This window comes from Aphidius gifuensis, linkage group LG1, assembly GCF_014905175.1.
Source record: "Aphidius gifuensis isolate YNYX2018 linkage group LG1, ASM1490517v1, whole genome shotgun sequence".
Lineage (NCBI taxonomy): Eukaryota > Metazoa > Arthropoda > Insecta > Hymenoptera > Braconidae > Aphidius > Aphidius gifuensis.
In genome coordinates, this window is record NC_057788.1 from 11,391,177 (window position 1) to 11,407,435 (window position 16,259).

The window sequence follows — 16,259 nt, forward strand, 5'->3', positions numbered from 1 at the left end:
GGCATCGATTATATAGTTGTTTCCTGTATATCAAATTGGTGATTCGATGATTATTCAATCAACAAGCATCACGTGATTTTGTCATTAACAAAAATCATACGATTATATGATCAATGTGCCACACGGCACATTGCTTGCTTCAGCATCTTCGTCCATATATATAGCCAATGTATAGTCATTCGCGGGCCGTGGTCATTCGAAGTTAAATTTGATACACCTGTAATCTGTTTAACTTATTACAAATTTCATCAATTTTTTGTTTGTTACAATGATTGGTTTTTATTTGTATTTTTGCATATTGTGAGTATACTATTCATCCCTGCATTTATTTTTCATCTGAATATAAATAAGAAAAAAGATTAAAGCATATAAAAATTTTTATTTTTTTTTTAAATGATAGTCATTTGTCTTGAATAAATTGTTCATTAAGGGCCAGTTTTTTCATCCATAGTTATAGAAATCTACAAGCTCGACGCTCTGTAACCTATAGTTAACTAACTAATGATTAAATTACCGACTGTCTTCGATATAATTATAATTTTATAGAAAAAAGATGTCGCTACGTTGATATTATTGATTGTTTATATATAGGTATATTTGTTCATATATTATATTTTTTTATAATATTATAATTAAATTATTTAATTAATTAAATTACATTCATATGATACTTCATAAAATAAAATTCATCGTATCCAATATGAGGATTGAGAGCAGTGACTAGCATCAAACTTTCATTCATAATTTTGTCAATGTTATCAATATTTGGTTCAATTCCATCAACACAATTTTTAGTAAATGCTGAAGCATCATCACCAAGAAGTCTTGTTGATCTAAGTGTATTTGCAACCATAACTGGTTTCAATACATTTAATTCAAAATGTCCATTACTACCGGCAATTGTTGTTGCAGCATGATTTCCCATAACTTGTGCACAAACCATTGTGATTGCTTCACATTGAGCTGGATTAACTTTACCAGGCATTATTGAACATTCATTCATTCATTTTCTGGTAAAGATTTGGAAAGTCTTGGAAAAACACCCAAACCACAACGTGGTCCACTACCTAAAAATCTAATATCATTGGAAATCTAAAAAATAAATGAATAAATAATACAAAAATGTTAATTGTGTTAATTGTAATAATTTGGCGGTTTTTTAAATATCTTCATTATTGATACAGCAAGTGTATTCAAAGCACCATGCACTTCAACAATAGTATCATGTAAGAGCTTCAAATTTATTTGGAGTTGTGACAAATGGATAACTTGTTAATTCAGATATTCTTTTAGCTGTTTTTTCAGCAAATCCTTTTCTTAGATTGAGACCAGTACCAACAGCAGTACCACCAAGAGCAAGTTAAGAAAGTCTTGGTAGAGTACCTTTTACTCAACAAATACCATACTCAATTTGTGTTGCATATCCTAAAATAATAATTGTATGTATTTTTTTTAAACATCTTCTTGATTTAATAATTTTTTAAAAAAATATTCACCAGAAAATTCTTGACCCAATGTCAATGGTACTGCATCTTGTTGATGTGTTCTTCCAATTTTAATAATATTTTTTCATGCATCAGCTTGACATTTCAATGAAGCATGAAGTTTTTTAGGTCCAAGTAATAAAATATATTTATTTGATTGTGTGCCTGAACCAGTTTGCCATATAACTAATGGAAAATGATCATTGTATAATTTACCACTTATAACATCACCAGCAGCTTTACTTATTGCATCTGATACTTTTGGATCTAATCGAAATTCTTCATTAACAAATCCATTTGACATTTTTTTGTGGTGTTTGTATACAAATAAATATGACATTTGTGGTTAATGATTGGTTTTCATTTGTATCTTTGCATATTGTGAGTATTATACTATTCATCCTCGCATTTATTTTTCATCTGAATATAAATAAAAAAAAAGATTAAGGCATATAAAAATTTGTATTTTTTTTTTTAAATGATAGCGCTTTGTCTTGAATACGTTGTTCCTTGAGTATAACATAATTATAATTGATAAAAGTAAATAATTATAACTTTGTATTTTTTATCAACAGACTTTCATACTTAATATCAAACTGCAGTATGGCAGAGGACAACTTGAGTACTAGTGGCTGCAATGCAACAAACACCTTTCCAGTAGAATGCTCAGCATTGCGTGAAAATTTTTTTGTCATGATAAAATCACATCCATGTAAAATTGTGAAAATTTCACCACTTACTAGAACTGAGGTTCGTGTTACTGGAATTGATGTTTTATCATCCCAGAAGTATGAAGATATCTGCCGTTCAACCATGGATATCGTCGAAGTCGAGGAAAAATATTATACAGTAAGACAAAAAATTATACCATATTTATTTATTAATTAATATTAATAAATGAATCAATGATGCAATTATTAAATATTATTACAGTTATTAGATATACATGACGGTTATTTTTCCTTATTGTCTCGTGACGATCGTAGTATACTTCGTAACGATCTTCCACTTCCAAAAACTGATTTGGCCAAAGAAATAACTGCTGCTAAATCTAAGAAACTATCAATTGTTGTAATTATATATATCATTTGTTTACTATACGTTCATTAAATAAATTCAATTTTTATATTTATTTATTAACAATTAGATTTTTTGTCTTTAGTGCACTGTAACGGAAGCCTGCGGTAAAGAAGCTGTGACTAGCTTCGAAAAGTACTTTTTTACAGAACTGCAGTCGGCGCAGTCGAAATAATGTTTGAATTTCCAGAGTGTAGTAGAGGAAGTGCGTTTTTTGCCCAATCAGAGAGTCCGCTTACAAGTCTTACAACTCATTTGGAAGGGAAATGAAACACTCGCCAAGGCTCGTATTTGCCCCTTCAAATTCGTTTTGTGTGAGCACTTTCTGCGTGGGCACTTGGTAACGAATATACTAAAATTATGTTCAGTACTGTACACAACTTCCAATCAACTGCAATCAACTACCAATCGCTCAGACTATTTTTAAAAAAGCTAGATAATATAATTATTTTCTCAATTTAAAGCCATTTTAAATGAAATAATATTTAACAGAGTAAATTTTAATAAGAAAATCACAGTAATATAGTAAAAATTATTGATAAAATAAGTTTATTGACTCATTGGTCTATACAATGACATTTTAATTAAAAAAAAACTTGTTCTTATATTACAGTGGCAATAAATTCCTTTTTAAATTTAATTAATTACTCAAGTAATATATTTTTACATAAATAATAACTCTTCTACTCTGAATATTATTTAAAATTGATGCTTTTTTGAATTATCGATATTTAAATTGATTTATTTTCGCATCTATATGGTTTTTTTCTTTTTAATAACACCACATATATTTTTATTTACTTATATATTCAACATAAATTATGTTACATAATTATTTCAGAAACTATATCATTCTTAAATAATTAAATTAAATATCATATAATAAACAAGATCGCGCAAGCAGGCGTTCAGTCTTGTAGTTTGAAAAATGCGAAAATAAACGGTCATGTCGTATTTTATCGCTTTAAATATTCAAACACCATATTTGAGAAAATATAATAATGTATAAGACAATTAAAGATAGAATATATATGTTAACCAGCATTGGACAACAATTGTTTATATAATACGATGGAAAAATATTGAATACTATAATAAAAATATATCAAAAAATTACCTGGCATTACACAATTCACAGACATGACACTAGTGCAGTGTATAGTGATGGGTAATTTTTTATTAACTTTTTATTTGTTATTTCTTTTTTATGATTTAAATTATGGTGAGTTGAAGTATTAAAAATTTTATAATAAAAAAAAATATTTGTTTATATATCGATCGTGTTTTTTTATTTATTTATTTATTTATTTATGTATTTATGTATTTGATCATAACCCAGCAGTACATAGTACCATTACAGCTGGGTACAGGTTAAAATTACTGCACCAGGGTAGTAATTTAACACATTATATTATTAATATTAACATATTATTATATTACATTATTATCATACACAGTGAAAACATATTGATATTACTATATAGCATATTTGTATTTTTGTATTTTTCATATACGTAGAGGTTGATAATTATTACTTCAATGATACTAATAAAATTAAATAATTAGTCTATATATATTAGATATCTGTAAAATATAAATAACTAGATATTTTTTTATTTTCATTCTTTTTATAAAAAAAAAAAAAGAAAAATACATATAGTTACATTGAAAATATTTGTATTTTTTCTATACAAATTTATTTACTCTTAATTAATATTACATTTTTTGACATTTATAATTTATCATTAAAAACAACCTTGATAATTGAAAAAAAAAAGAAAAAAAATAATGATTAAGAGGAATTTTTTATTTTGTAGTTGGGTCGTTGACATATCCTGTAAAAAGAATAACACGTTCGGTTGCCAAAAGAAAAAGAAACGGACGATTTACATGTATGTCAAGAGGACCTCCATACGCTGACAAGGGCATAATACCCATATCTGTAAAAAATTTATCAAATTTATTAAATTATTCGTAACAAAAAAAAAAAAAAAATAATATTGCTTATGTAAAATTACGTGTTGCAGCAGCAGCTTTAGTGCCATCCTCATTTACTTCGATGAATGCTTGTTGTATAACTTTACTGATAGAAATGTCATTTTGTTCAGTGATTCCATGGAAATTGGCTTTGGATGTAAATGCATCTTTAATTCCCATCTTTACAAAAAATAATTTATTTATAACAAAAGAATAAAGTAAATTTAAAATGAAAAAAAAAATTCAAGTTAAAAAACTGAGTGGAGAGAAGAAAATAATGGATATATACATACTTTTTTCAAGTGCTCATTGAGTGATAATTTTGTTTCAATGATAAATTTTGGTAAATATAAATGCATTTTTGATTTATCAGTTGGATATAAAGACTCAAGTGTAACAGTATTCAATTTTTTTTGAATATCGGACAATGATTGTTCCCAATTGGGTAAAATGATAATCATGCTCATTGGATCACATCCATCTTTTGCCTATATATATTTGACAATAAGGATAAAATTTTAGTATTGAATTATTATTTTTGATGATATAATTTCAATTTTACCTGATAAGGAAGCCGAACAATTTCAGCACCAAGTCCTTCATGGCTTTTATAAAATATTTCAGAAGTTACTTGCATAGTTGGAACGTTTTTCGGAGTATTGTTATCAACATAGAAACTTTTGTCGAATGTTTTATTTTTATCGAAACTATGTTTCCACATTCCTTTGAAATATAATGCATTGATGAGAAAAAGATAGGTATTCATATCAATTTTATCTGCAAAAAATAAACAACATATCACATGATAATTATAATTTCTATCTATACAGAAAAATTTGTGGAAATTCCAAAGAAATTTGTTCACCACAAATCATTTTTAGAAGAAAAAATAATACAAAAATTGTTAACTCACCAGCTTCAAGAAAATTTTTGATTTTATTATTTGTTTGTTTTTCAACCCATTGATTCATATTTTTCACTGAATCAGTAGGATTTCCAAAACTCATGGATTCAAATATTTCTTCTGCATTTGTTTTATTTGAAATATCAACAGTATTATCAATAAATTGTTTACGTATTGTATAGCGATCGTTTATGTATATTTTATTTGCCATATTTAAAATGTTTTTATCCCACTTCTATTTATGAATACATAAAATAATGAATATAAAAAAAAATTTGTTATCTATTGTATTTTTTTCTTTTATTTTTAAATAATAATTCTTACCGATGTGATATCAAGGCTGCCATGTTCAAAGGTATCTGCTGATTCAATATGTAAAGCTTTTTCAAATTGATGTTTTGTTTCATTAAGTGATCCAGTGGAAAGAATCATTAACAACTGCGAAACACCGAATGGTGAAGAAATAAAATTACCAGTTTGGGTTTCCATTAAAATCTAAAAAATTCCACAATGAGTATTTAATATCTTGGTGCGGTTATAAAAATTGGATTTAATTAATATGCAATTTATTTTTAATAATTATAATAAAAATGTTTACTTTGAAAAGATCAAGAGACATTGCATTTGCTGCTTTTTCAAGCTTCTCCAATTTCGCAGCGTTGATAAAGCCATTGAAAAAGCCAAAAAATAATGCTATAACAACTAATAAAATCGCAAAAAGAACCATTAGTATTTAATTGGCATATAAAATTTATTTATTTAATACATATGCGTATATTTATACTCACATATTTTCATTTTTAGATCAGAGTAGACAATCAAAAGTAAAGTAAAATCTATTCAAATCTATTATACAGTCGTTCGTTGACTAACTTTATGTGTCGCCTTTTATTCGTGATGTGATTAGGTGTACTTTTTCATCGCGGGTTGTCTGGCGAGTTTCCACTTCCACAATTTGCCCCTCTTTTTTTTTTTTTACCCTTTCTACTATGTAAACTGCTCAATGCGGGAAATTTTAGTTTCTGCGCTGATAGGTTCAAGCATAATGATTGGCTCATGTTCTTATACACACACATTCATAGAATTTATTTAAAATTATAAGCATTTTGATTTTTTATTAATAATAAAATTAATAATAATCAAAAGTATGTCATCATTATAATAGCTTATATATTTTTTTTCAAGCATAATGATTGGCTCATGTTCTTATACACACACATTCATAGAATTTATTTAAAATTATAAGCATTTTGATTTTTTATTAATAATAAAATTAATAATAATCAAAAGTATGTCATCATTATAATAGCTTATATATTTTTAATTTTACAATGTTGTTTATTAATAAATTTATAAATAATATTTTTCCAACAAACAACGAAAAAGTAATACCTTAATTTACTTATTATATAAACCAAATGATTAAAACCAAAATCGAGGATTTCTTTATAAATAATCAAGATGAAAAAAAAATTCATTTTGCTGTTTTTGTTGATTTAAACATAACCACATAATAATTTTAGTAGTATTATTTTATTTTATTAGTATTATTTTATAAGTATTATTCGTCTATCATATTTGTGCGTTTTTTTTTTTTTTTTTTTTTATTCTATATTTGATACGCTGACGTGTTCTATGCTCTAATGGATTTCTAGTTATCATTAGCCTCCGGCTTTCTATATTTCGACTTTGAACTTAACACCTGATTATTTTTTATTTTATTTTTTCGTTATATCAGTATAATATTAAAAATAACTTTAAAAATAAAATTAATCGTCTTCCAAAAATAATATTTCAATCATCTATTAAAACTAAAATATTGTTTAAACAAAAAATAAAATCCAATATTATTTAAAACTGATACATTAGAAAATGAACTTGATGATATAAAAAAAAAAAAAATGAAACATGAGATAAAGATAAAGATATCCTGAAAGGAAAGACAAAATATGAAAAAATTAATAAAATTAATCAAACAATGCGCATGCTGAATTAATTAAATAAAAAAAAAAAACAAATATTGCGCGAATGTCAAACATATTGTATTAACAAACGACAAATAACTATAGTGAAGGAATAAAATCTCACAGAAATAACTGCTGAATTTGAAAATGGAGCAGTACTATTACTGTATAATTATATATATAGTTTGTCGACTTTACGTTCATTTAATGAATTAAATTTTATATTTATTTATTAACAATTTTTTGTCTTTTGCTCATTGCAACAAAAGCCTGCGGTAGAAGAGCCGTCACCACCTTCAGAAAGGAATAATTATGTTCAGTTAATATACTGTACACCTATTTTTAAAAATATACTTATACAACGACTTATGAATATTTTTTAACAACAATCTTGTGTTGCAATACCACCATGATCAATAAACCCTGGTATCCATGTTACCATTCAGCACCATCCATTCTATTCCATCTTGTTAATACATCTTGGATTGTAACTGTATAACCATGTCCTAAATGTATAATGCTCCAGGTGGTGTGGTGGTAATATCATTTTAAATGATGAATTTTCAGGACCATGAAAACTAGGAAGGACCAAAACCAATAAATGTTGAGAGCGCGTCAATCTGGAATCTGGATGGTCGCCTAGTTAGGAATTAAAGTCAATTTGAGGTCACTTTTTGACTTTACATGTTAATTACTTATAAAAGAAGTCAAAAAATTGAGTCGTATTTCTACCTGGAATCGTCCTCACAAAAAAAAAAATCGAAACAAAGTAGAAAATATTGAAATTAATTTTTTTTTAATGAGTTAAGTTCACCCCCCTGTCGCCATCGCTGAATCGAGCAAAAGGCTAACATCGTGACATTCTTGAGTACTTGACTCTGTGGTTATTCCACAAAATATCTGGCCAGCCCCTAAAAAGCAGGGTTACTCTGTTAAAAAATATATTCAGTGACGTGATGATTTTCGAAGCACCTGCAAGTTCTCAATAAACTTTTGGCAAATATTCTTCATGTCTTAAAATATTTAGAATTGTGGTACACAATATATATTTTCGATATTTTCTCGTTGTACTTTTCTGCGCTAGCAATTGAAATATATAGGTATTAATTAAATTTCTAATAGATTCGCGACGGAAGGGGACAAAATATTTGATGTATAATAAGGCACGGTAGTAGTAGTTAATCTCGTCTCACACATATTCTCATCAACACACATACAATATCGAAAAGCATATTGATTTGTTACATTTAATCTAAAAAAAAGAATACAATTGAAAATGTTATGTTTAAAATTTTTATTCAAAAATTCTCATGGATATATTAAACTCGACATACAGAAAATCGTGAAAAAGAAGAAATAATATATTCAATGAATTACTTGGTAATCTAAAAGAAAAATCAGCATCATTAATGAGAAAAAGATACATATCTTGAAACAAAAATTAATATAACACGTCGTAAACAAATGGATGACGCTATAAAGCAAAATTTACCCTTTTTTTTCACCTCTTCAACGTTCAATCTTTGAAAGTTTTTATCTTGTTTATATGTTGGCATCGATTATACATATAGTTGTTTCTTGTTTATCAAATTGGTGGTTCGATGATTATTCAATCAACAAGCATCACGTGATTTTGTCATTAACAAGAATCACACGATTATATGATCAATGTGCCACACGGCACATTGCTTGCTTCAGCATCTTCGTCTATATATATAGCCAATGTATAGTCATTCGCGGACCGTGGTCATTCGAAGTTAGATTTGATACACCTGTAATCCGTTTAACTTATTACAAATTTCATTACAAATTCAATTTTTTGTTTGTTACAATGATTGGTTTTTATTTGTATCTTTGCATATTGTGAGTATATATACTATTTATCCCTCCATTGATTTTCTATGTAAATATATAAATAAAAAAAGATCACAGCATATAAAAATTTGTATTTTTTAAAAAATGAAAACCCTTTGTCTTGAATACGTTGTTCCTTGAGTACAACATAATTATAATTTATAAAAGTAAATAATCATAACTCTGTATATTTTTTGCAACAGATTTCCATACTTGATATCTAACAGTATGGCAGAGGTCACTTCCAACGGTAGTGCTCGTGACGATCTTCCAATTCCGAAAACTAATTTGACCAAGAGCACTGGAACAAAAGCCCCCGGGAAAACAGTTACCGGTATTTTAAATACAGGCTACTCGGAGATAAATATTTTGAACTTGGCGTAAAGTATACCATTAAGGTACAACCAGGGAAAATTAAAAATAATGACGATTTCACGAATTTTATAGAGTAGATAATTGAAATAACGATACACCTTTTTCTTTAATCAGTTTTTTTGTTATAAGATGTTTTTTTGATTAATTAACTGTTAAAGATGGTCCTTTTTTTTGAGGTTAAACATAGGCTTTTATGGAAAATGATGTTTGGCTTTTCATAATACCCCATCGAAGTACTTGAAAAAATAATGCCATATTTACCAAAAACTAAAGGATAAAACTAGAAAAAAAGACGAAAAATCATCACCCAAATTTAGTATAGGTTTTAATATTCAATTTTAATTAATAGAGGATAATAAATTTTTGTCTTTGTCTAAATACTTCCAAAAATTCCGGTAGACTACAGTGAAAATTTAGATGAAATATAATAATAATCATTATAATAAGTGGGAATTAGTCGCTTTAATGACGTCAGCTATGATTTTTACGATACCACTACAGTAATATTTGCTGCGGATTTCTCTCCGTGTATAACTATTTTCACAATTTAAAGCCATTTTAAATGAAATATTATATAACAGAATAAATTTTCATAAATAAATCACAGTAATATGTATAGTAAAAATTGTTGATAAAATGAGTCTATTGACTCGTTGGTTTACAATGACATTAAATAAAAAAAAAAAAATTGTTCTTATATTATAGTGGCAGTAAATTTCTTTTTAAATTTAATTAATTACTCAAGTAATATATTTTTACATAAACAATAACTCTTCTTTCAAATGGACGCTAAAAAAAAAAAAAATTGTTATAAATAATTGTTAAATCATCTAAAACTTGTATAATTATATACTCAATAAAAATGACAATAATAATTTTATTTTGTTTCTGTAATGATCATGAATAAAATAATATAATAATTTTTATTAAAAATAAAATAAATAAATACCAAATTATTTTATTTATTAACAATATTTTTAATTGTGATATTTTTTGTTCTTTCTTTTAATTATTTTTATATTTTTATAAACACATATCGTTATGTTTTTTCTCATAGTTAACTTTTTTTTCTTCCTTACAAATTCAAGATAAAAAAAATAATGTTTCAGCAGAATTAGCGGCTATGGTGAAAAGTTAATTAAATACAATTATATATTTTTTTTATATAATAAATATATAACCCGCCACAATAAATTCCCTGCATTATCATTATTAATATTATATAGTTAGATAAGTTTGAAATTTGAATGATATTTATAATTTATTAAATAGAATAAATTGAAAAAATACTTAGTTAGATTTAACATTATTTATCAGCTCAAATTTTATCACCCATTAATATTTTTCATGTCAACACTTGATTTTTTCTAGCAAATGTCAATAAAAAAAATAGACACAAATATTTATACATTTTTCATGATTATACTACGGCGTATTTATTATTATAATAAATAAATTGGAAAATCAATAAATAATGTCACCAGTATTGTACACCAAGAATCAACGTCATTCGGCATGCTTTTAATTCAGTTTAATATAATTTTATTGTATTTTATTGAAAGTGGATATATATATTATATTTATTTCAATCATTATAATATATTTATCATTATATATTTATTTATACAATGATAAATATATATATTTATTATTATTTATTTATATATATATTTACTATTATTTATTTATATTTATTTATATTTATCATTATATTTATCAATCATTTTTGATAAACGAACGCTCGTTAACTCAATCAAATCAATTGATATTGCAATACTGATAATCTGATATTGATTGATTGATTGATCCAGTGGCTCGCTGGTGGAAGAATTATCCCCCCAAATGTTCCGTAAATTCCCCGCCAAGATCCTGATTCCTGCCACAAAATATGTGACGGAATGTTTAATAATCCACTATAATATTCGAAAGTTCTACCATATACAATTGTGAATTTTACAAAAACAGTCCGCCCCTTCTCTATTTTTTTTTTTTTTTTGATTGGATATGGTTGGATATGGTTGAATATAAGTGCTGTGAACATCGAAAATGGTTAACGAACCGAACAGATCAATTGTATATCATAATTTTCATGAGTCAAGAGTTCGGAAGCTAGACTTTATTTTGCCTTCTTTGTTTTTCTGAAATATATTCCATAGCTAAGAAACATATTTCAGGAAAAAAAAAAAGGCAAATGAAGGCTAACCGCTGCAAAAATGTAAATGATAAGCTTCACTGTGTTAAAAAAAACAACTACAGAAGAAATCGACTATAGTTTACAAAAATATCTGTCATAATTCATAAACTAAAACTACTTCATTCTAAAAACTGTGTCAGTATATCACGAATTGCATGTATCTTTTATAATTTGAAACTGAAAGTATTTCTAAGGTGAATCCATTTGTAAATATTGTGAGATAAAACAATAATAAAAAAGTTGTTATATTACATTTATCAAAAATGTGAATAGACATGAATAATGGATATGCATATAAAACTCGGTTTCATTGATAATTAAATTTTTTTATTGTTAAACTCTAATTACTAATCGTGCAGACACACTCCGGTGGAAATATTTCTCCGATCATTCTCCGGCATTCTCCGTCTTTTTTCAAAATTTTTTCCCGCCCGGAAAAAACCTATATATAAAAAAAAACCCAGTCTTAAGCCCGATCTCCACTCGCAAAGTTTTCGACCAAAGTTTTCGAAATTTATTACCAGAAACAACTTATAAAACTTGTTTTTGGAACTCGGACTTAAATCGAAAACTTTACTACTGACAATGGACCTTGGTCTTTAATAGTGGACTGATAAGTGATAGTCAAAAAAGAATTTTTTGTGCGAGATTAAAAAAAATTAGAGATATGCGCATGCGTACTAGCCCTTACTTGGTTATCAATTCAGCTTATTATTTTAATTAATTCATTAACATTAGGAAAATAACAAGACAATGTAGATCAATTTCAGCAAATCAAACTCTACAAAATAAGGATTAAAAGCCCTGTGATAATTAATCAGATTTTTTAATTTTGTTTAGTTTGAAATATGGTTCTCTTTTGACTTCTTCAGCGCCTCACACGGTTGTCATGGCACTAGATATCTGACAACAGCTGGCAAGTTGGCAACTCTCTCTCTGCTTGATCAGATCACGTCGATTTCAGTCAGTTTCACGACTGACGGGAAATCAGAAGCACCACTTCATTTTGATTCGGAAAAAAAAAAATAAAAAAAAATTGCAAAAAGTTGTTTAGTGTGTGTTGTTTGGCAAGATCGCAATGTGTATACCTAGTTAAAAAAAAATAATAATAATAATTTTACAAACATACCTATATATATTAAATGAATTGATTTCTGTTTTTACAAAACCCCAGGTTATCATTAAATATAATTGACAGCAACAACTGTCAACCTGGGTAAATAAATAAAAATAAAATAAATAAATAATCCACTCTGAAGCAATATATTCATTGTTGATTTTTTATATTTTACACATTTTATTTATTTTAATTTTACAATAACTACTAACGTCACTGGATAAATAATTTGTCGTCACGAGATTCAATTTGTTTGATCTTGATATACGCATTGCCTTGACAAATAATTAACTTAAAAAAATTGAATAACAAGTTAAATAACAACAGTGTTCAAATATTAATAATAAAAACAAATAAACCCCGAATAAGTCAATAATTTATACAACATAATTTATTAATTTTTTTAAAGGATATTAATAATTGAATGGTAAGTTAAATTTACAAAATAATATTTTTTTATTGAATTGCGTAACAGTAGGGTTTAATAAACGATAGGTTATACTAATTGATTATTCAACGTCAAAAAATCATAATAGTTATAATTCTACAATTATTTTATTACACATTTAAATGACATCTCTACATTTTTTATTGAAAATTTATTTTATTCATCAGTCATAATCAAGTATCATTAATGTTATTATAAATTTTTTTTTATTTATTTTACAACACAAACATACACACTCAAAAGTAAAGGATTATTGACTCTTTTTTACACACACATATTTTTTAAGGATGAATGATTCATAACCCCTTTGGTTTGTAAAAGTTTCTTTTTTTTTTTTTTATTTCACTTCAAGATGACTTATCCACGTCATATTGTGGAATTTTTTTTTTCTTGTTAATGAATAAATTCTAGAATTTAAATCTCTTGTTATGATTCATATAAATATTTATAAATAAAAAAAAAGTTTTACCTTTTTTTTATTAATTTTAAAAAGTGTGTCAGTTGAGTGTGTTTAGTTGGTTGATCATTCAAACGTATGTTAGTTTTTTTTAATTTATTTTTAATATTTTCTCTCTCTCTTGTTCTAATTGCTAGGTTAGGTAAATAATGACAATAACATTTAAATAAAGCTATTAATATTGTTAATTTTTTTTTGTAGATTTTTGATTTTTAAAATATAAATCATGCCTCTGTTCGGAAAATCACAAAAAAGTCCGGCTGAGGTTGTTAAGGCCCTGAAAGAAGCGGTCAATGCACTGGAGCGTGGAGAAAAAAAAGTTGAAAAGGTATTAATTATTAATTATTTTCTCTTGTATTACTTATTAAAATTATTTTTTTTTTTTTTAGGCTCAAGAAGATGTTAGTAAAAATCTTGTTCACATAAAAAATATGCTTTATGGAACTGCTGAAACAGAGCCACAAGCTGATATTGTTGTTGCTCAACTTGCCCAAGAATTGTACAACAGTAATTTATTACTAATGCTTGTACAAAATTTAAGTCGTATTGATTTTGAGGTATATTATTATAAATATTACAAATTATTTTATATATTTATTTCTAATTTTTTTTTGTGTATTATCTCAATTAGGGTAAGAAGGATGTCGCTCAAGTATTTAATAATATATTGCGACGACAAATTGGCACAAGATCACCAACTGTTGAATATATCTGCACAAAACCAGAAATATTATTTACACTTATGTCTGGGTAAGATACTTGCCAATTCAATTGATGATTAAATATTTAAACTATTGTTTTTTATAATAAAAATTGAAAAATTAATTTAATCATTTTATTTTTATAGTTATGAACATCAGGATATTGCATTAAATTGTGGTACAATGTTGAGAGAATGTGCACGATATGAAGCACTTGCTAAAATTATGATTTATTCTGAGGATTTTTATAATTTCTTTAGATACGTTGAGGTATCAACATTTGACATTGCATCTGATGCATTTTCTACTTTCAAGGTAATATACATTATTTATAAAAGGTGATTATTTTAATTGTTTAATTTTATTATTTATTGCAGGAATTATTGACAAGGCATAAAATACTGAGTGCTGAATTTTTAGAAGTCAATTATGATAAAGTATTTTCACATTATCAAAGGTTGTTGAACTCGGAAAACTACGTAACTCGTCGACAGAGTTTAAAACTACTGGGGGAATTATTACTTGATCGACACAATTTTGCTGTAAATTAATTCATTCATTATTTATTATCATATTACAATTATTTCCTTGTTTAATTTGATTAAAAATAATCAATTTTTATAATGATTTATTTATTTTTTTATTATGCTTTTTCAAGGTCATGACCCGATATATATCGAATCCAGATAATTTAAAATTAATGATGAACATGCTTAAGGAAAAATCACGCAATATACAATTTGAAGCCTTCCACGTATTCAAGGTAATTTATTAATTAGTTAAAAAAGATATTTCTATTGTCAAAAAATGTCTAGCAATTTTTATTAAATTTTTTTCTTTTTGATTTTTAGGTATTTGTTGCAAATCCAAATAAACCAAAACCAATATTGGATATATTATTACGCAATCAAGAAAAATTGATTGAGTTTTTAACTCGCTTCCATACAGACAGATCAGAAGATGAACAATTTAATGATGAAAAAGCATATCTTATTAAACAGATCAAAGAATTAAAGTCTGTCCATGAAAATTAAAAATCAATTGTTTTTTTTTCTTCTTTTTTTCTTTTTTAAGTTTTAACAATTTACAATTTTGAGGATTATTTTTTTTTTTTTGTTTTTTTTCACTGTAGTTGTAAATAAAATTTACATCCAGATTTAATTAATTAATTTACTACTGTATAATACAGACTCAAAACAACGTATGACATACTCCAACGTAAAAAAATAATTTTATGCAAAAAAACCACGAGAAACATAATGAAATTTATTAGTAAAAAAAAAAAAAGAAAAAATTTATTACGAATGATTAATCTAAAAAAATAAACGTAAATTAAATCGAATAATACTAGCCTAGTATGGCAGCTACAATAAAATTAAAAATAAAAAAAAAAAACAAATTTATATTGATAATAACTAATGAATAATTGCCTCGTATAAAATAATTAGTTGCAACGATGATAGCGGTTTAGTGATATCGCATATGTTGCGTTTTGTGATAACAAAGAATAAGGATATATTTTTTTTTTTTTTCTAATCACCTTGATTAATAATAATAAATGAATAAATAATAGCCCTGGCAAGCATTTTTAATTAAAAACAATAAATTATATTATTAATACTAGAAAGAAAAAAAAATAGAACGTAATAAATTTATTTATAACAAAATCAAATGTTAATTAAAAGAAAATTTATAGTTGAATTTTTG

At 25.9% G+C, this 16,259-nt stretch overlaps 3 protein-coding genes and 1 pseudogene across 4 annotated transcripts; 2 read left to right on the forward strand and 2 right to left on the reverse strand.

Moving 5' to 3' along the window:
- The first annotated feature begins 206 nt into the window (after nt 1–206).
- Nucleotides 207–2,646, forward strand: LOC122851381 (eukaryotic translation initiation factor 5A-like). Its single transcript, XM_044150605.1, has 4 exons — nt 207–300; nt 2,060–2,333; nt 2,418–2,555; nt 2,632–2,646. The coding sequence occupies exons 1-4, from the start codon at nt 269–271 to the stop codon at nt 2,644–2,646; spliced, it is 459 nt and encodes a 152-aa protein (XP_044006540.1). The 5' UTR covers nt 207–268.
- Nucleotides 487–1,821, reverse strand: LOC122848365 (annotated as a pseudogene).
- Nucleotides 2,647–4,325: 1,679 nt separating the features above from the next.
- On the reverse strand, nt 4,326–5,545 carry LOC122851458 (serpin B3-like). Its single transcript, XM_044150733.1, has 5 exons — nt 5,452–5,545; nt 5,101–5,315; nt 4,883–5,026; nt 4,580–4,718; nt 4,326–4,501 (listed from the first exon to the last, which is right to left on the reverse strand). The coding sequence occupies exons 1-5, from the start codon at nt 5,543–5,545 to the stop codon at nt 4,368–4,370; spliced, it is 726 nt and encodes a 241-aa protein (XP_044006668.1). The 3' UTR covers nt 4,326–4,367.
- A 7,202-nt stretch (nt 5,546–12,747) lies between these two features.
- LOC122848371 (protein Mo25) lies at nt 12,748–15,947 on the forward strand. Of its 2 annotated transcripts, none has more exons than XM_044146420.1 (8): nt 12,748–13,373; nt 14,053–14,179; nt 14,241–14,408; nt 14,483–14,601; nt 14,699–14,867; nt 14,930–15,094; nt 15,211–15,315; nt 15,404–15,947. In XM_044146420.1, the coding sequence occupies exons 2-8, from the start codon at nt 14,078–14,080 to the stop codon at nt 15,584–15,586; spliced, it is 1,011 nt and encodes a 336-aa protein (XP_044002355.1). In that variant the 5' UTR covers nt 12,748–13,373; nt 14,053–14,077; the 3' UTR covers nt 15,587–15,947. The 2 variants fall into 2 exon arrangements, with proteins under 2 accessions (XP_044002355.1, XP_044002363.1); XM_044146428.1 differs by lacking the exon at nt 12,748–13,373 and adding an exon at nt 13,715–13,927.
- The last annotated feature ends 312 nt before the right edge of the window (nt 15,948–16,259 follow it).

What these genes read in the sequence shown, in the direction of transcription:
- LOC122851381 (XM_044150605.1), top strand. Translation starts at nt 269, where the DNA reads ATGATTGGTTTTTATTTGTATTTTTGCATATT. An exon ending in TATTTGTATTTTTGCATATT is followed by an intron (nt 301 to 2,059) that starts GTGAGTATACTA and finishes TTTTATCAACAG; the next exon opens with ACTTTCATACTTAATATCAA. An exon ending in TCGAGGAAAAATATTATACA is followed by an intron (nt 2,334 to 2,417) that starts GTAAGACAAAAA and finishes ATATTATTACAG; the next exon opens with TTATTAGATATACATGACGG.
- LOC122851458 (XM_044150733.1), bottom strand. Translation starts at nt 5,545, where the DNA reads ATGAGTTTTGGAAATCCTACTGATTCAGTGAAAAATATGAATCAATGG. An exon ending in TTGTTCGGCTTCCTTATCAG is followed by an intron (nt 5,027 to 5,100) that starts GTAAAATTGAAA and finishes AAATATATATAG; the next exon opens with GCAAAAGATGGATGTGATCC. An exon ending in TAAAGCTGCTGCTGCAACAC is followed by an intron (nt 4,502 to 4,579) that starts GTAATTTTACAT and finishes AATTTTTTACAG; the next exon opens with ATATGGGTATTATGCCCTTG.
- LOC122848371 (XM_044146420.1), top strand. Translation starts at nt 14,078, where the DNA reads ATGCCTCTGTTCGGAAAATCACAAAAAAGTCCGGCTGAGGTTGTTAAG. An exon ending in TAAGTCGTATTGATTTTGAG is followed by an intron (nt 14,409 to 14,482) that starts GTATATTATTAT and finishes TATCTCAATTAG; the next exon opens with GGTAAGAAGGATGTCGCTCA. An exon ending in AAGCCTTCCACGTATTCAAG is followed by an intron (nt 15,316 to 15,403) that starts GTAATTTATTAA and finishes TTTGATTTTTAG; the next exon opens with GTATTTGTTGCAAATCCAAA.